We start from the raw sequence: 20,354 nt of genomic DNA, 5'->3' as shown, positions 1-20,354 counted from the left end.
TGCTCAGGCATAAATCAAGCATGAACAAATTCCAAAACGTTAAAATAAAACCAAGCATCTTCTCAGACCACAGTGGAATAAAAATAAATATCACCTCTGACAAGGTCCCTCCAAAACACACAAAGACACGGAAACTAAACAACATGTTGAATAACTTTTGGATTAACACAGAAATCAAGACAGAAATAAAAAGATTACTGGCAACAAATAAAAACAAAGATATGGCCAGGCTCAGTGGCTCAGCCTGTAATCCCAGCACTTTGGGAGGCCAAGGCAAAAGGATAACCTGAACCCAGGGGTTTGAAACCAGCCTGGGGCAACTTGGTAAGACTTTGTCTCTACAATAAATCACAAAAACTGGTCAGTCATGGTGGTGTGTGTCTGTAGTTCCAGCTACTTAGAAAGCTGAGGCAGAAGGATTGCCTAAGCCCAGCAGGTCGAGGCTGCAGTGGGCATGAGCATGCAACTGCACTTCAGCCTGGGAGACAAAAGGTGAGACTTCAACTCAAAAAAAAAAAAAAAAAAAAAAAGCCAGCATCCCTTCTTGATTTAAAACCCTCAAATACCTAGGCATCAAAGGAACATTCCTCAAAATAGTAAGAGTCATCTATGACAAACCTGCAGCCAACATCATGTTTAAAGGGCAGAAGCTGTAAGCATTCACTCTAAGAACTAGAACAAGGCAGTGATGTCCACTCTCACCTCTCCTATTCGACATCTGCTGGAAGTCCTAGTCAGAGTAATGAGGCAGGAGAAGTAAACTGGGGGTTTCCAAGTAAGAAAAGAGGAAGTTAAGATGTCCCTCTTTCTAGACAATATACCGAGAAAGCTTTAGAGAGTCTGTCAAAAACTCCCTCACATTATAAATGACTTCAGTAAAGTCCCAGGATACAAAAATCAATGACCAAAAGACAGTTACATTTCTATACACCAACAACAAGCAAGCTGAGAACCAAATAAAGAATACAATTCTATTTACAATAGCCACAAAAATAATGAAATACATTAGCATCCATCTAACAAAAGAAGTGAAAGACCTTTACAATAACTACAAAACTGCTCAAAGAAATCAAGGATGACACAAACAAATGGAAAAACACCCCATGCTCATGGATTGGAAGTATCAATATTGCCAAGATGGCCATCCTACCCAAGGCTGCAATCCTACAGATTCAGTGCAATCCCTATCAAATTGCCAACATCATTTTTCACAGACCTAGAAACAACAATACAGAAATTCATATGGAAGTAAAAAACAGCACAAAGAGCTAAAGCAATCTTCAGCAAAAGGAACTAAGCTGGAGGCATCACACTTCCAGACTTTAAGCTTTATTATAAGGCTACAGTAACCAAGACAGCATGATATTGGCACATAGACCAATAAGACAAGACAATCTGGAAATAAAAACACTATCCCTCAATCACCTCATCTTCAACAAAGCCATCAATAACAAACATTGGGGAAAGGAAACCACATTTAACAAATGGTACATGCAGAAGAATGAAACTGGAACCCTCTCTATTACCATACACCAAAACTAACTCAAAATGGATCAAGCACTTAAGTGTAAAACCTCAGACTAAAAGAATCTTAGGAGAAAACGTGGGGGACACACTTCTGAATATCAGAGTAGGCAGTGAATTCATGGTCAAGTCCTCAAAGCAAATGCATCAAAAGCTAAGGTAGACAGGTAGGACCTCTTCAAATTGAAAAGTTTTTTCACAGCAAAGGAAACCAATAATATTTGCAAGCTATGCATCTGGCAAAGGCCTAACATCCAGGATCTATAAGGAACTCAAACAAAAACAAAAAGACAAACAACCCCATTAAAAAGTGGGCAAGAGACATGAACAGACACTTCTCAAAAGATGGCATACAAGCAGCCAACAAACATGAAAAATGCTCAACCTCATTAATCATCAGATGAATGCAAATCAAAACTACAATGAGATAACACCTGACACCAGAAGGATGGCTATCATTAATTAAATCAAAAAAGTACTGGTGCATCTGTGGAGAAAAGGGGACTTTTCTACATTGTTAGTGGGAATGTAAGCTGGTTCAACCTCTGTGGAAAGTAGTGTGGCAATTGCTCAAAGAACTACCAATTGAGCTTCCATACAACCCAGCAATTCCTCTCCTGGGAATATAGCCAGAGAAACATAAATTGCTCAACCAAAAAAGACACCTGCACATACATGTTTATTGCAGCACTGTTCACAATAGCAAAACCATGGAACCAACCCGGATGCCCATCAAAAGCGAACTGAATAAAGACAAGGTGGTATGTATACACAATGGAATATTACACAGTCATAAAGAAGACCAAAATCATGGCCTTTGCAGCAACTTGGATACAGCTGGAGACCATCATACTAAGTGAACTATCACAGAAACAAAGAGCTGAATACTGCAAATCCTCATCCATAAGTGGGCCCTGATCCCTGGTTACACTAGCACAAGGGTGGGATGGGCAGACACTGGACACTGCTGGGGGTGGAGGGAGAGAAAGGGAGGAGGGAGAGGGAGCACAGGACAACACACTGGGTACCTGGTCCACTATTAGGGGAGAGAGGGTGAGCTGGAAGCTCACACTTCACCTGCATGCAACCCACTTATGTAGTAAATCCCCACTTGTACCACCACAACTCTAAAATAAAAAGAAAGAAAAAAAAACAGAAAATCTTAAAAATCAATTCACAAATGCATTTTTTAATGACAAAAGCAATGCACGTAAAATATTTAAACAATACATAAGTAATAACTGTTAATACTTTAATTTCTATAAATATAAATTAATATAAATATACAGATGCCAAAATAAAGGTCAAAATTATTAACATGACTCATATTGTTTCCATGCTGATAACAATTACGTGTCACAATATCACCCAAAGTAAATCTGCACTGCAATTGTGTTTCTTTGACTTCGATCCTTCTAACATATATTTCTAAAATCAGAACATTTAAATGAAAACAGAATCCTTTTTTGTTTCTTTTACAAAACTATGAATATGTAATAGTACTAATTAAAAGCATTATAGTTTCTAGCTGCATATGAAGGATTCAGTTGCTTGAACTGAATTAGCCTAAAATGCTCAACGAAACATTGAAATTTATAATATAATAATGAAATTCAAAAGCATAGCAACTATTGAATCAGTTTAATTAAAAGATGGGTCTATTTTGTTTGTCTGCTTCCCTTGCAAAAGGATATTTCTTTCCCTGTGAATGAATTCTAAACAGAAAGAGATCTAGAATTTTCATCTGAAGGCATATGTTATCAGGTAACAATATCCCAGGATCTCTTCTGATTCACAAAACTTGAAACTGCAAATCTTTTGAAATTCTGTAACTTTAGAGTCTAATAAAAATTTTAAAATATAAAAGAGAATGAAGAGTTTAACATATCTAACAAAATTAGAGAATATAAAAGAGAATGAGCTATTTCTCTTTGATAGTCTTTTGTAGCATAGTTTTTTGGAAATCTGTAACAGTGCAGTTATTCTGGTTATTTTCTTTAAGTATACAGATGGTTGTAATGAGAAAGAACAGTAAGCACAACAAGGGAGTCTTACAGAAAAATTTTTTAAGAGCACCTGAGATTGGAATAATCAAGGATTGCTCAGAACCAGTTGGCACACAAGTAACAGTTGCCAGATAACATAAGTTTTTTCAAAGATAGCCTGACTTCAATTTAAAAATTTGGTGTGCGACCTAAATTGGACGATTTGGTTTAAGAAAATCATAATATTACCAGGATGTGGTGAGAAACAAGTGAGAAGAGTATGCTCAGAAGTTACTGGCAATGTAGCCCAGTGCAGTGACTCAGCGACTGTAATCCCAGCACTTTGGGAGGTCAAGCAGGAAGAATTGCTTGAGGCCAGGAATTCAAGACCTGCCTGAGCAACACAGCGAGATCTCATCTCTCAAAAAAATTTTAAAATTTTAAAAATTTGCTGGGCATGGTGGTATGTAGCTGTAGTCCCAGCTACCTGGGAAACTGAGGTGGAAGGATCGTCTGGGCCCAGCAAGTTGAGGCTGCAGTGAGCTGTGATCGTGCCATTGCACTCCAGCTTGGACAAAAGAGTGAGACTTTGACTCCAAAAAAATAAAATAAAATAAAATAAAATGAGTTCCTGGCTATGTGTGACTAATCTCAAACAAAAGACTGTTATGGTCCACGGCATTAAAATCACAAGACTCTAAAAGAACATCTGAAGCTTTCTCTTGCAATTATTCCTGCAATGGGTAGAAGATAGGACTAGTATATATTTAATTATACTAGTGCTCAATTATGACAGCATTCTTCTGGTGGTATTCAAGGTGGCAATTTCCAACATATACACTATCCCTTGATAAGTCTCCTTACAACATTATATTTGTCAACCTTCATTAGCGTTCTAACAGGAATAAGAATTTAAAATGCCATCTCCCTTTCATTAAAGAACAAACCTATCATTTTGTGTTACAGTAATTTATTTTAAATATTATCACTAAGGAAACCACTCCTTGATACATAGCAGTGGTCCCCAAACTTTTTGGTATGTCAGGGACTGGTTTCGTGGAAGACAATTTTTCCATGGACTGGGGGCAGGGGGTGGATGCACAGTCAAACCTCACTGCTAATGCTAATTTGTATTTGTAGCTGCTCCCAGCACTAGCATCACCGCCTCAGTTCCACCTCAGATCATCAGGCATTCGATTCTCATAAGGAGTGTGCAACCTAGATCCCTCACGGGCAGTTCACAAGAGTATCTGTGTTCCTATGAGAATCTAATGCCACTGTTGATCTGACAGGAGGCAGAGCTCAGGTGGTAATGCAAGTGATGGGGAGCTTCACAGATGAAGTTGCACTCACTTATCCACCACTCACCTCCTGCTATGTGATCCAGTTCCTAACAGACTGGGGACCCTGGATATAAAGAATGAAAGTTTTGACTATTATCTAATATCTATTTGCAACTTAATCATGCTACTTTAGCTCATAAAATAGTTAAATGTCATTATGTCTTGTTTCTCAGTGTGCATACAGTTGTGTGTGTATATAAAAATTTCCTATACAGCTAGAAAAAAATCAAAAAGCAGACAATAAGCACTTAGGAAATATTTGCAAATGCAGTGATTGATAAAGCCTGTGATGGTTCATTTTATGTGTCAACATGACTGGGTCCATGAGGTGCCCAGACATTTGGTCAAACGTTATTCTGGGTGTTTCTGTGAGGCCGTTTCCAGATGAGATTAACAATTGCATGGGTAAACTGAGTAAAGCAGATCGCCCTCCCTGATGTAGGTGGGCCTCATTCAATCAATCGAAAACCCGAATAGCACAAAAAAGTTGATTAAGAGGGAACTTCTGCTACCTGACTGTCTTGAGCTGGGACATGGGTCTTTTCCTACCTTCAGTCTGGAACTGAAACAGTGGCTCTTCTTGGGACCCAAGCTTGGAGAATTCAGAATAGAACTTACACCATCAGCTCTCCTGGTTTTCCAGTCTTGAACTTGAACTGGAACTACATTACTGGCTCTCATGGATCTCCAGGTTGTCAACTGCAGATCTTGGGACTTCTTAGCCTTCATAATTGTATATGTCAATTCTTTATAATAAATGTGTGTGTGTGTGTGTGTGTGTGTGTGTGTGTGTGTGTGTGTGTAGACATACATACACACATATATGCATACACACACACATCTTATTGGTTCCATTTCTCTGAAGAGCCCTAATACAGTGCTAAATATCTCATATTTTAGAAATTTCTAAAATTCAGCTAAGACCAATAAAACCCAACCACAAAATGGTCTAAGTATATAAATTAGAAAATCACATCAGAAATATAAATGATCAAAAAACAGTGCTCAACCTCAGAAATACTCAAATAGATGAAACTGAAATGAGATGCCATATTTTGCTTATCAGACAGGGTAAAAAGGTAAAAGAAATATAATATGCATCTTTGGCAGAAATGCAATAGAACGGCACTCTCATATACTTGTGTTGGGACAGCAAATGGTATAAAACTTTGTAGAGGATGTATAAAGTACACATGTATAAAGCTTTGTTGTGTGTGTGCGTGCGCGTGTGCGTGCGTGTGTGTGTGTGTGTGTGTGTGTGTTAGAATTCTAAAAGGATACACTAGCAGGTGGCTTTTAGGAAGCTGGGAAGGATTTTCATTTTCATACTTTTACTTCGGTTTGCATTTTTAACTATGAGCATGCAAGAGAATTCCTAACTAGAAAAAGGAAATTCTGGTATCAAGAAATGAAACAGCAGCTCTAACAGCAAAATCTCTACCTTATAGGAGGGCTTTAAAATAGCAAACAACTTACCCCAATGTAACAAAACCGCACAGAATTTTTGACAAATCATCTTACTTCAGAGAAGTACACCTGAAAAACAGCAAACCTAAAATTAAAACACATGTACACAGAACAGCACACATATATAAGCTGTCTATGGGAAACTTATAAAAAGAAAAGGATTATAAATACATCTTTAAATTTTAATCCCCTAGCATACTCTGGATCAATATCAGAGAAAGATCTCACATTAAATTATGTTATAGATGTATCCTGTGCATATTTTACCAAAATTTTTAAAAAATCAGTTTGTTTATGCCATAACAAACCAGGGCGGTTATCACAGGATAAGACTGAAATTTTACAAAGTGCTCACAATATTGATTAAATATGTAACAACTGATCGAACATCATAAATATCCCCATCTTCATTTTTTTCTATGCTCAGTTCTTAAGTTTCTCTAATTTTCTAAAGACTTTATCTCTCCTATGACACTACAAAGCCAAAAGGTTATTGAATAGGTTAACAACTGCATGTCTGTTTCCAGCAAAGAGTAGAAAACTTTCCAGTATGCTTTTGGAAACCTATTGTTCATCTACAAATGAGTTAATATTCACAGTGAAGAGTTATCAGAGTAATTCAAGGACAGTTTGATAGCTTAATGCACCCAATTGAAGAGAATGACTGTAGAGACAAGCCCTCCCATGAATTCTACTCAGTTTGAAATACATCACAAATAAGATTATTTGTTCTACTATGTCATGAATGAAAATGTTAGTCATTCTAATATATTGATCTTGGACTTATGATGAAACCTTACATAATTTTGATTTTTCAGTCTTTTTTAATGATCTCAAATTAGGAGTTCAGTTCACTACATGAAAGCAATTTGAGGTTAAAAACCCTGAATTAGGTGTTAGGAGTGTTGGGTATCAGTCTAGACTCTTCTACTAATTAGCTGTGGGGGTTTTCAACACCCTAGACCTCAAATTCCTTGTCTACAATATGGTTGGAAGATCTCTACAGTCCCTTTCAGTGCTGTCTATGATTCTGGGAGATGTAATTTAAAAGATAAATCACAAAGAATATTATAAAATATTAAGTGAGAAACAGTCTCATAGCTCATATCTGAGAATTGGCACCACGTGATAAGTTGAAAAACATGTTTGTTTATTTTACATTTTACAACTTATATACTGCTAGGAAGAAATGGATGAGTATAAATAATTTAAATTTAGTAAATTTGTTTTTCAGACTATCAATTTTTCATCAGAATTTTGGTTCTTTATACACTGATATCACAAGGTTTCTCCAGGATTTCTAGAAATCAGTTCAATATTTGAAAGTCTCATTATATAATCATACTAAATGGGTGCAAATTGTTTTTTACACTAACTGTTTCTGATATAAAATAGTCTCATAAAATAAGCCTGAGGGCAAGTTTCATAGATGTGTCCTAGGTACAACATGTCACTGGACTAAGTGCTTTGATTAAACTGACTAGTAACTAGAAATTCAGTCCAACAATTGATTTGACTCACTTTTAACTCACCTGATCAACTGAGTTAAGTGATCAAATAGATCATCTGTTTTCCTTACATAAGACTACCATTTCTTTATTTAATGTTCCATGTAAAACACAAACTATTCTGATGGTTTGGATTCTCGCAGTCAGGTTTCATTCTTAAATAACAGAGAAACAATCACAAGTGTAAAAAGGCCTTAGATGCAACCTTGAAAAGATTGTGAAAGGTGGTATTCACAAAGATTCAAAAGGAATTTTTTATTGTATCAAAAAGAATATAGTTTTGAAAAAGCATAAACAATAGAAAAAAATTATCAAAATTTTAAAACTATGAGAAAGAATCAAGCAATAGGAAAATGAATGGTAAGGTGACCAAAATAAGTCTAATACACCAAACACTACTCATGTGCATACACTTCTCAAGGATAAGCCATGAACTTATTCTAAGTTTTCTCATAGTCAAATCCATGGATTATAATTTCAGAGTACTTAAGATGAAATTAACAGAAACAAACAAATAATCTTAATACTAAGGACAGTAAGAAATTGTTCCTGATTAACTTCATATGTTAACAGGTAACATCCTTATAAACACCCTAATAGTACCAGTGTTTCAAGGGAATTTCAAAATTCAGTAATGTGTCACACCTTTTGTTGCCAATACCCTGTTCTAAGCCACCATTATGTCTTCCCTGGACTATCAGAAGAGCCTCCCAACTGGTCTCTCCACTTCTTCCCTTGTTCCCAGATTCAGTTCATTCTGAACACAGCAGTTAAAATGTGTTGTTAAGCCATAGGTCTTTCCCAAAATGCATTAACCCTCCTCAACACTCAGAGTAAAAGTCCAAGTCCTGGGCAAGACTACTGAATCCCAGAACCCAATCAACTCTCTGATTTCATCAACCACTGCTCTCCTCTTTGTTCAAGTCACCTCTTCAGAGGAGCCCTCCCTGGCATCCTACCTAAAATGCCAACACCTTCCCCACCTCAACATGTCGTATCTGCTATTCTGCTTAAATTTTTCTCCTTTCTGACAGTGGTGGGAAACTGTGGCGGGGGAGGCCAGGGACAGGAAGGGAGGTGAGATTAACGGTAGTCGATATCTGTCTGAGGAAAGAGGGGCACACCTTATCAACAAGGGTACCTGCACAATGAATATTTGTATACCTAACCCTTAACTGTATCCCACAACTTTAGAATAAAAAATATATATAAAAAATATTTTTTCTCCTTATCACTTAACACTAATGTGAATATGCTTTGTTACTTTTCTTGTTTATTATCTATCTCCCCCCACTGCAATGTAAACTCCACTAGATCAAGGGATTTTTAAAAATTGTTTTCTTTTCGTCATTACAGCCTTCACACATATAAGCCTGTCTCTCACATAGCAGGTGCTCCATATATATTAGTTGAGTGAAGGAACAAATGTATAGATGGTAAGATATGACTCCTTCTTGAAATACTCTTCAAAATAGAATTGTGGTATCACTCCAAAATTAAACAAAAACAATCTTTAAAAGAGGCATGTTAGTACCACCCATTTGCAGCTTTCTAAGAATCTAGTCTCATACCAAGAACTTCAGAATGGTGATTCTCAATCATTTTTGGTACATGGACCTCATTGAGAATTTGGTGAAAGTAGTGTCCCAACTGCCAGAATGGCACATACAGTCAAAATTAGGATTATCATTCCAAGGGGTAAACAATCCCTTTAAACTTATCCTAGGCTCCCAGATTAAAAATTCCTGATATAGATACATAAATGGAGTGCACAATCCATAAGCATAGCTCCACAAACTAAACCATTAACAGACACCAAGCTATGAGGAGTTTGAAATAATACTGCCTAACATTCCCCTGAAATGTAGCGGCCTTAGTAAATTTGGGAGGCTATACAAAATACCATAAATTGGATGGCTTATCAACAACACAGCTATCTTGCTCATGGATCTGGAGGCTAGAAATTCCAAGAGCAAGATACCAGTAGATTCAGTATGTGGTGAGGGGCCATTTCTCAATAGATTGGGCCTTCTTGCTGTTTCTCACGTGGCAGAAAGGCAAACAAGCTCCCTTGGGCCTTTTGGATAAGGTCACAACTTCACATTCATGAGGGCTCCACCCTCATGTCCTAATCACCTCCCAAAGGCCCCAACTCTTGCTACCATTGCATTGGTGATTCGATTTTAACATATGAATTCTGGGGTGGCACACACATTCAGACCTAACAGTACTCATTCTATAAATAAAATTATTCACAACTTGTCAAGCGAGCTCAAAAAGTCTCTGAACTTGGAGAAAAGTTTATGGGTAAGAAAAGCAATTTTGATAATTCTGTTGCTTTAATAAATAAACTCAATGAGCTCCAAATGCCACTAATTTTTGCTTTTTCTTTCTGTTAGAGAAGCATCTTTCTCTCACTCAAACAATCAAGGAAATATCAGACAGAAACAAATACATCTTCAATAATGTGATGACTCAGAAAATGTATACAGCATGAACCTCTTCCTCAAAAGTAATTTTACAAGATATTCCAGCAAAATGAGGAGTAAACCAAGAAAGAGCAAAACGTAGTTTCAGGAAAATGTGACTGTAAAGAAGTCTGATGGCTCTGTAGACTTGAGAATGACCAGTCTAAAAAGCAACTGTACTACAGACGGCCTCCAAAAGGAGATGACGAATAGGAAGCTGAGAATGAAAGGTACCTTCATATATAAAAGGATTCTGAAGGTGGAAAAAACTTAAAAGTAAAGCAAAAATACAGAATAACGCAAGGGAAAATGGAAGTCATAGTTCAAAATTGTAGCCACTAGTCCAAATTAGAATATGAGTCAGTGGGATTCAAAATAAGGAATGAAATGGATTCCACCAAAAAAAAGAGAATGAGCAAAAAAGGAAAATGATTAAGAATGAAATAAAGAAGGTTCACATATCCTTTTCCAATAAGAAAGAAATAAAACCAATTGAAAAAAGCTTTACAGAAAGTCATGATGTAAATATGAACCAAAATAAAATATGGCAAAATTTTAAGCAAATGCTGAAATTAAATAATTCATTTGAAAGAAGTAATTATCCCCTTGACCTCGATTCTAGGAACACTCTCTTTTTGGTGCTTAAGGAATCATCTTGAATGAAATGCAATCCTAGAACACTTCTTGATTCTGCAGTAAACAATATGTACAGAGTCAAAATAATACTAATGATATTTATTACTTTTTCAACTTTAAGGTTCAACCAATGAACAAAATTAAAAACTGAATTACAAATACTAAACATAAAATGTCACCAATATTCTCACTGTGCTGCTGTCAGATTTGGGTGGTATAATTATATAAGAAGGGATGGTAGAAAGGCAAAGGGTAAAACATACCAACCTCATGAAGCAGGGAGTCAAGAATAATTGTCTATAGTTAAAGAAACAAAAATAGTGGTGGAAATTACAAATGTAACCAATAAAGGAGCTCAGAAAATTAAAATAATTATATGTCAAGGAGGGAAAAAGAAAAAAGATCAGCGCCAAGCCATTCATGAAGGATCCGCCTCCATGACCCAGACACCTCCCTCCAGGCTCCATCTCCAACGCTGGGCATCTCATGGACCAACACTCAGGCTATATTCGCAGTGTCGCTTAAAAGTCCATGGTGCCTGAGATTTGAAGAATCACAACTACTTAGAGTAGTAAGACTCTTCCAGTTGGGAAATCCTAAAAGAGTCCATAGAGTGAACATTTAATTGTCCATTAAGACGAGGAGGAATATGAAGCACATGGTAAGTATTATCAATGAGATTTCCACAGAACCTGTGGTCAATAGAAACAAAGATTGGGCCGGGCTGGGTGGCTCAGGCTGTCATCCCAGCACTTTGGGAGGCTGAGGGGAGAGGAATGTCTGAGCCCGCGGGTTCGAGACCAGCCTGGGCAACTTGGGGAGACCTCATCTCTGCAATAAATAAAAAATGAGCCAGGTGTGGTAGCACATGCCTGTAGTTCCGGCTACTTGGAAGGCTGAGGCAGAAGGATCGCCGGAGCCCAGCAGGTCGACGCTGGGGTGACCGTGAGTGTGCCACTGCACTCCAGCCTGGGCAACCCAGTGAAACTCCACCACAAAAAAAAAAAAAAGACACAAAGATTGGCTAAAGGGTCTTGGTAAATAACAGTAAGAACTCCTGTGTAAGAACTGGTTTGCCAGATTAGAATCGTATTTGTGAAAAGACCAAGAAGCCACTTGCCCAAATGACTGCTTTTTATAGGCTGTTTTTATGCATACTGTTTGTTCTGTGTTTAAAAAAAAAAAAAAAAAAAAAAAAAAACCTTTCCTCCTCACCAAGCCAGGCCTATGACTAGAAATGTTGTTGCAAGATACCCAGGTCACTAGAGAAATACCCAGCTACTTCTAGTGTAGGTGTAACATGATAAGCATGCCATCATTCTAAGAGATAGCATCTTACTAATATAGCAGTAAGTACAATTAATGGGTGCTAATGTGTATGTCAATATGCTTTCTCTCTCTGTCGATACACACACTCTCTCTCTCCTTGTGTTTATCTTTGGATGTGTATAATCTGTCTCTTTCATTTCCTAAACGTTGACAAGTTTGGTTCAGAAATTCTGTTTGTGCATACAGAAATCTAATTGTTCGGTTATCTCATGTTTATAGTTTCTCAATTTTCATAGATTTAGACACCCAAATAACAACTGCTAGCTAAAATAAAATGAAGAAATACAATTCCGAGAAAACTAGGTTGTCATACACCTTCACAAAACAGATATTTGGTAACAGCTGTTCAAAACATGAGTTCACATTTTTGAAGCCTATTATAATACCATTATAGAAGCTCCTGAGAATCTCTACTTGGCTTGAATCTTAGCTATTTTCTAGTATAAACAGATAAAATATGTACATGTCCACCACAAACTATAGGAATTATTGGCCCAAGAGTAGGACACACTCACTCACTCTTTCACTTGTACTTGTGTGCTCTCATATTCTCTCTCTCTCTCTCTATGCCTTTTACCCTGCTCCATATTTTAATTTTTTCCATAACACATATAAATTTCTAATATATGGAATAATTTACTCATTTAGTATACTTATTACTTATCTGTCCCCTGTTATGTCTTACAAACACAGAGATGCTCATCTGCTTTGTTCAGCTTCTAGAATAATGCCTAAGCCAGAGTAAGTTACATTTTCCGCAGAAATTGACAAGCTGATTCTATAATTCATATGATTATAAGAGGGAATAGCCAAAACAAACATGAAAAAGAACAAAACTGCAGGACTCACACTTCTGACTTCAAAACTTACTTCAAAGCTATAATAATCAACTGTGGTTCTGGAATAAAGACAGATATACAGATCAGAGGAACAGAATTAAGAGTCCAGAAATAAACACATATTTCTGGCAACTTCATTTTTGACAAGACACGTAGACAATTCAATGGGGAAAATAAGTGGATATCTCTTCAGCAATGGTGCAACAAGTGGACATTTACACACAAAAGAATGAGGTTGGTTACTTCCTTCACTCCTATGTACTCAAAGTGATCCAAAACCTAAATACGAAAGCTACAGCTGTATGACTCTTATAAGAAAAATATAGGACTAAATGTTTATGACCTTGAATTAGGTAATAGTTTCTAAGATATTGACATCAAAAGCTTAAGTACAAAAAAAGATAATTAGATTTCATTAAAATTAAAAACTTTTGAATTTCAAAGAGTACCACCAAAAAAGTGAAAAGATAACCTAGAAAATGGAAGAAATTGTTTGCAAATAATAAATATGATAAGAGACTTGTATCTATAGATATATAAAGAACTCTTCCAACACACAATAAAAAGGCAAATTACCTAATTCAAAATGGGCAAAGAAAATACAACAAAAGCTAAGATTGACAGGTGGGGCCTTATCAAACTAAAAAGTTTTTGCACAGGAAAAGAAACCAGCAAGAGAATAAAGAGACAATCCACGGAATGGGAAAAATATTTGCAAGCTATGTATCCACCACCAACAACAAAAAAAAACATTAAAAAGTGAGCAAAGGACATGAGTAGACACTTCATAAAGGAAGACATCCAAGCAGTCAACAAACGTATGAAAAAGTCCCCAACCTCACTAATCATCAGAGAAATGCAAATCAAAACTATAATGAGATACCACCTAATACCAGTAAGGATGGCTATCATTAAAAACCCAAAAAACAAGAGGTGTTAGTGTGGCTGTGGCGAAAAGGGAACAGTGCATCTACACTGTTGGTGGGAATGTAAGCTAGTGCAGCCTTTGTGGAAAGTAGTGTGACATTTTCTCAAATAACTAAAAATTGAGCTACCATACTATCCAGCAATTCCACTTTTTAGAATATGCCCACAGGAAGATAAATCACTCTACCAAAAAGACACCTGTACACATATATTCATTGCAGCACTACTCACAATATCAAAAACATGGAACCAACCCAGCTGCCCATCAAAGTGAACTGGCTCACAAAAATGTGGTACATATACATGATGGAATATTATGCAATCATAAAGAAGAACATGCAAAGAATCATGGCCTTTGCAGCAACATGGATATAGCTGGAGACCAATATACTAAGAGAACTATCACAGAAACAAAAAACCGAATACCGCATGGGTTCTCATTCATAAGTGGACCCTGATCACTGGTCACACAAGCACAGAGGTGGGAACAACAGAAGTTTGACACAGCAAGAGGAGAGAGAAGAGACAGGGGCACACAACTGCACACTGGGGACCAGGTCCACTATCGGGTGTGAGAGGACCTGCTAGAATCCCAGACTTCTCCTGCACGCAATTTACTTATGTAGTAAATTCACACATGTACCCCACAACTCTAAAACAAAATGTAAAAAAAATTTTTAAACGGAAAAGAAATACCGAGGACAGCAACAGAAAGTAAAGTATACCATTGATACATAGGAGAAACTACATGTATACAATTTCTTTAAGGATACATAATTGATACAAAAACAAAGATGTGTCAAATTACTTTTTATCTCTAAATTTGAACAGGCAATATTTTCAGATAAGGAGAATTGGGCAGACTAAGAAAAAATGGGCAAGGAATGTTTCTCCAAAAAACACATTCAAATGGCCGATAAGCACATGGACACACCATTAACCATCAGAATATGCAAATCAAAACAATGAGACACCACTTCACATCCACTGGAATGGTTGTAGTCAAAAAGATAGACAATATAGTGTTGGCAAGGACACAGAGAAATGGAAGCAGGAGAATAATATGACGCAGCATCTCTGGACACTAACTTGACAGTTTTATGTTAAGCCTAGTGTTGAATGCTGTCATATGATACTATGTCCCAGCAATTCCAATTCTTGGTATACACCCAGGACAGATGAAAATATACACCCACACAAAAACTTGTACAAAAGCATTTGTCGCCATATTCCTCATGACAGCCAAAAAGTGGAAACTACCCTAAAGTCCAGCCCTGATGAATTGATAAACAGTGGCATATCCGTAGGATGGAATATTATTCAGCAAAAGAAAAGAATGAAGTGCTGATACACACTACAGCATGGATGAGTCTCAAAAACATTATCCTAAGTGTCGGTTAGTAAAGACTCCATGATCTTATTTATATGAACTATTCAGAACGGGCAAATCCATAGGCACAGAAAGAAGATCAGTGGTGCCAGGTACAGAGGAAGTAGGCAAAAGACTACTAATGACTATGGGGTGTATTTTGGGGGTGACAAAAATATTCTGAAGTTAGACAGTGATGAGGGTTGCATCACTCTGTTAATGTGCATTAACTCTGTGATTTGTATTTTAAAAGGTGGACTTCACGGTATATGAATAATAGACCAATAAATCTGTTATTTTTTTAAAAACTACTTCTAAAAATCAAGTATATTTCTATATACCAGCAAGAAACAGAAAATTTTAAAAATTAAGTATATACTCTAAAATAATTTCAAAAATATAAAATTCCTGAATAACTCTAACAAGAAGATGTTCAAGGTCTATAGAGACAGATAGTCATAGATTCTAGGGCTGAATATTTAAAAGACATCAATTTCCTTTTCATTGTTTATAGACTCAAAACAATCTCAGTACAATCTCGATTAATTTCTAGTACATTTTTTTTAGAACTTGACAAGCTGATTCTAAAACGCATATGGAGGTTAAATGCCAAAGTATGCTATCACACTCCTGGGACAATTTGCACGATCAGATAGCAAGACTTATTTTAAGTCTGTAGTAATCAAGACTATACGATATCGGCAAACATACAGAAAGAGACCAAAGGAACAAATACAGAGCCAGAAACAGACCCACACAGATATCAAGTTCTAGTACTGGAAATAATCAGTGTTTGTTGTTCTAAGCCAGAAAATTTGGGGCAATTCGCTACACAACAATAGAGAGCTAATATATTCCTGTTCACCAGTATTTCCAGATTTATTCTTCTTCTAGCACAGAAAAGTGACATTCCCCATCCCCTTGAAGTTAGGCATCTTTCACTTCTAAAATGTGTGTGGAAATAATTGATGTCATTTCCAGATGGAAGTATTTAAAGATGGCTCATGATTATGAAAATGCTCTTTCTTCCCCTACCACACCAAATGTGAAAGTCCTGTGTTTCCGAGAACTTAGCTACAGAATTGTGAAGTTTCCCTGAACTTCGATCTCCAGGTTACTACATGGAGGAGAGCTGCCCTGGAGAGCTGTCTTGACCTCTAGGAGATGTGCATGAACAAAGAAGTCTATTAAGTCAATGAGATTTAGGGATTACATGTTATTGCAGCATGACCTAGCCTATCCTCACAGACATCAGGCTCAATCTCATTAGTAATTAATTAGTAATGAATATTGGCCAGGGGTGTTGGCTCATGCCTGTTATCTGATTACTTTGGGTGGCCGAGATCTCTTGAGGTCAGGAGTTTGAGACCAGCACGGGCAACACAGCAAGACCCCAGCTTTCCAAAAAAAAATTTAAAACTAAGCCAATGTGGTGGCACATGCCTGTAGTCCAGCTACTTAGGAGGCTAAGGATGGAGGATCACTTGAGCCTAGGAGGTCGAGACTGCAGTAAGCCAGGATCACCCACTGCATTCCATCCTGAGTGACAGAAAGAAACCCTGTCTCTAAAAAAATAAAAACAAAGAATATAAATGAGATAATAATGCATATCCACCAGATGGACAAAAATTCGATTTTCTGACAATACTAAGTAGAGCAATAAAACAGGAATGGAAATTGTTGAAACCACACTAAAAATGTGTTGTATTATCTAATAAAGTTGAAGTCTGCAAGTCTTGCAAGCCCATAATTTGCCTACTAGTTTTATACTCTGATCATTCTGTGAATCAGGATACTTGTAGATGGAACCCAGCTGTTTTACTTATAGTAGCAAAAAAACAAAAGCAGGAAGGGAGGGAGGGAGGGAGGGGGAGGGGGGGAAGAGACTAAACATCCCTAATCAGAATCAATTTTTGGCTGGGCTTGTTGGCTCAGTCTGTCATCCCAGCACTTTGGGAGGACGAGGCAAGTGGATTGCCTGAGTCTGCAGGCTCGAGACCAGCCCAGGCAACTTGGCAAGACCTCGTCTCTACAATAAACCAAAAATTAGCCGGGCATGGTAGCATGTGCTAGTAGTTCTAGTTACTTGGAAGGCTGAGGCAGAAGGATCACCAGAGCCCAGCAGGTCAAAGCTGCGGTGGCCGGGAACGTGCCACTGCACTGCAGCCTGGGCGACAAAGTGAGAAACCAACTCAAAAAAAAAAAAAGAACCCATTTTTAAAAGTCATGTGTTATATTCATATAACGGAATATAACCAGCAATGAAAATAGACAAACAATAGCATTCAATGAATTCAATTCAATCAAGTCCATCAAAATATTACCGAGTACCTCTTACATGTTAGGCCCTACTGCACTCTAAAAAGCTAAAACTTAAGCCACACCAAACTTCTGAGAAAAGAAGACAGGCCAGCCAGAGATAGAAAGGGGCCACTAGTGGAGAAGGAGGAAGATCAAGAGTACAGGTTATCCTGAAATTCGGTAAGCAGCTGTTTCAAGGCGCAGAAAGTGATGACTGTCAATGCTGCCAAGAGGGGCAGCAAGAACACTGGCGACGGACTATTAGATGTCGCCGGTGATCTTGACAGTAGTAGACCTTGAAGCAGTTTTAGCAGAGTACTGAAAATGAAAGATGAACAGGAACAGGTTTAAGGGAACATGTGAAGAGGGGAGATGGAGACAGGGAGTATAGACAGCTCTGCTCTTGAAGGGAAGAAATGGCTTAACCTCACAAACATAATGTTAAGCAAGTAATCTATGAAAGAATGCCTACTATAGTCATAAAGTTGGGTTCTGTTGTTGTTGTCATTGTTTTTTTTAAGGTAAAGCTCAACGTGTGATGAGGAAGGAGCAAGAAAGAAGCTTCCAGGCCTTGGCAATGTTCTCTTTCTTAGGTGGTGAGTAGTGGGATATTTGCCTTATCCACCTGGTATAATGATTTGCTATATTATTTGTCAAGGAATAAATTTGTTTTATGCACTTCTCTATATATATATGTTATGGTTCAACAATTTTAAAAGATTATGTTTATAGTTATATAAATTTAGCTATATGTGATTTATAGCTTAAATTTAAGATTATGTGTGTGAAAAGACAACAGATAATATCACTATTGAGTCACAAAAAGTATTTGAGAAGGAATATTCCAAATTATAAACAGATCAAATTTGAATAGAAACTCCAAAAAGGTTTGTATGTATGAAGTCTGGCCAGTAGGTGAACATTTGCACCTTTCTAATTTAATTAAAATTGGAATTTGTAAATCACATAAAATCTTAAGAATTAGAGCAGACTAGAAGCCCTTTCTTTACTTTTAATTCCATGGGACCTTTTTTTTTTTTTTTTTTTTTTTTTTAGCAACGTGTGCTTGGTTCTCAGTGTGAAAAATGCAGTACAATATCTGCCAAGAAATTTTTTTTTTTTCTGGATACTTTTAGGTTTTATTTCCAAGACCTTACAGAGACATTGCACTTCAGAAACACAATCGATTTGGTCCTCTAATAGTGGTCTGAGTGTGAAAGGTAACTGTCTTTTTCTCAGTAAATTTGTGAGAGAGTAAGTTCCCACATGACAAAACAGGAATAGAGTCTTGCCAACCTCGATGGCACTCCCAAGCCATGAATGAGTTGGCCGTGACCATGAGCCGTAGATCCAGCCACTGCTTCAGGTGTCTTCCAAGTGACTGGCCCCCAGGGTGTTTGAGTCCTACCATTCCCTGTTCATTCCACACACAGCTTACTTAACTCAGCATTCCGTTTCAAAGGAGATGGCCATCTACTTCACCAGAGAAGTTGAGCAAAGACAAATGCCTGGATGACGGCTGGCATTTCCAGCCCAAAGGCAAAAGGCATTGAGAATAAGTTACAACGTGTTTAGAAAAGAGTACTTCAAATCCATTCAACCCTCCCAAATTGCGCACCAAAGCACATGTGGGTGGGAAGACATTGCTTTTATTATCTTAAGTCAAAGCCACTAAAAAAGAGCCAGAAATATTTCCCAGCCTGTCTTAACTAGTGATGACTAAGTTTCAAATAATGTAACGTTACAGGTAAAACATTACAAGTAACAACAAAAGCTGTTCTATCATTCTCTGTCTGCTTAAACAAGTCAACATTTTTTTAATCAAAAAGAAAGTACAGGGTATATTGACATTTCATAGTACGTACTTCTTGGACAACTTGTGTGTGTATGTGTGTGTGTGATGTGTCAACTCCTTGTTTCTGGTTTATCTGTTTAGTTAACCTCTGCTATTTTCTGGGATTCATTCCAAGACAACTAACTGCATTACTAAAACTGGCATCTCTGCTATTGAGCTTAATTTCAGAGAGGTTTTGAAGTGGTCTGAAACCGGTTTTTTTTACATTCTGCGTACAACTTTATGCTAAAAAGTAGCAAACGCAGTTCAAAAGCAGTAACTGATAGGAAAGCGGCAATTTTTGTTTTCCTCTAAAATAATTTTTATTTCCTCCAAATGCACAACAGGAAAACTGAGTAAGTGTTATGCTAAAGCCACGTGGTTTTGATACAATGTTGAAAATACAGGCTTAAAGGTTATTTAAGGGAGTATGGGAGATGAGCTAACTCTTCAGATAAACTATATATTTCTGAGCTCTTTATATTTTTCTCTACATCTTTCAGTTGGAAACTCTTAAAAAAAATACGTCGGGCCAGGTGCGGTGGCTCAAGTCTGTAATGCCAGCACTTTGGGGGCCAAGGCAAGAGGATTGCCTAAATTCAGGCGTTGGAGACCAGCCTGGGCAACTCGGTGAGAGATCATCTCTACAGTAAATCAAGAAATAAGCCAGGCATGGTAGCAAGCTCCTGTAGTTCCAGCTACTTGGAAGGCTGAGACGGAAGGATCGCCGGAGCCCAGCAAGTTGAGGCTGAGGTGGCCATGAGTATGCCACTGCACTCCTGGGTGACAGAGTGAGATTCCAACTCAAAAAAAAAAAAAAAGTC

General features: G+C 37.3%; 1 protein-coding gene across 1 annotated transcript in view; it reads right to left on the bottom strand.

Annotated features, from left to right (window-relative positions):
* The window catches only part of LEPR (leptin receptor), a 66,743-nt gene that overhangs the window by 45,220 nt on the left and 1,169 nt on the right, over nucleotides 1-20,354 (bottom strand). The window contains exon 2 of the mRNA XM_021716621.1: nucleotides 6,329-6,388. Within this exon, the coding sequence (XP_021572296.1) occupies nucleotides 6,329-6,368 (40 nt within the window). The 5' untranslated portion in view covers nucleotides 6,369-6,388. The remainder of the gene's footprint in view (nucleotides 1-6,328; nucleotides 6,389-20,354) is intronic.

This window comes from Carlito syrichta, unplaced genomic scaffold (assembly GCF_000164805.1).
Source record: "Carlito syrichta isolate Samal-C Ts95f unplaced genomic scaffold, Tarsius_syrichta-2.0.1 Scaffold308850, whole genome shotgun sequence".
In the NCBI taxonomy this organism is placed as follows: Eukaryota; Metazoa; Chordata; class Mammalia; order Primates; family Tarsiidae; genus Carlito; species Carlito syrichta.
This window is presented reverse-complemented; position numbering and strand designations above follow the sequence as displayed.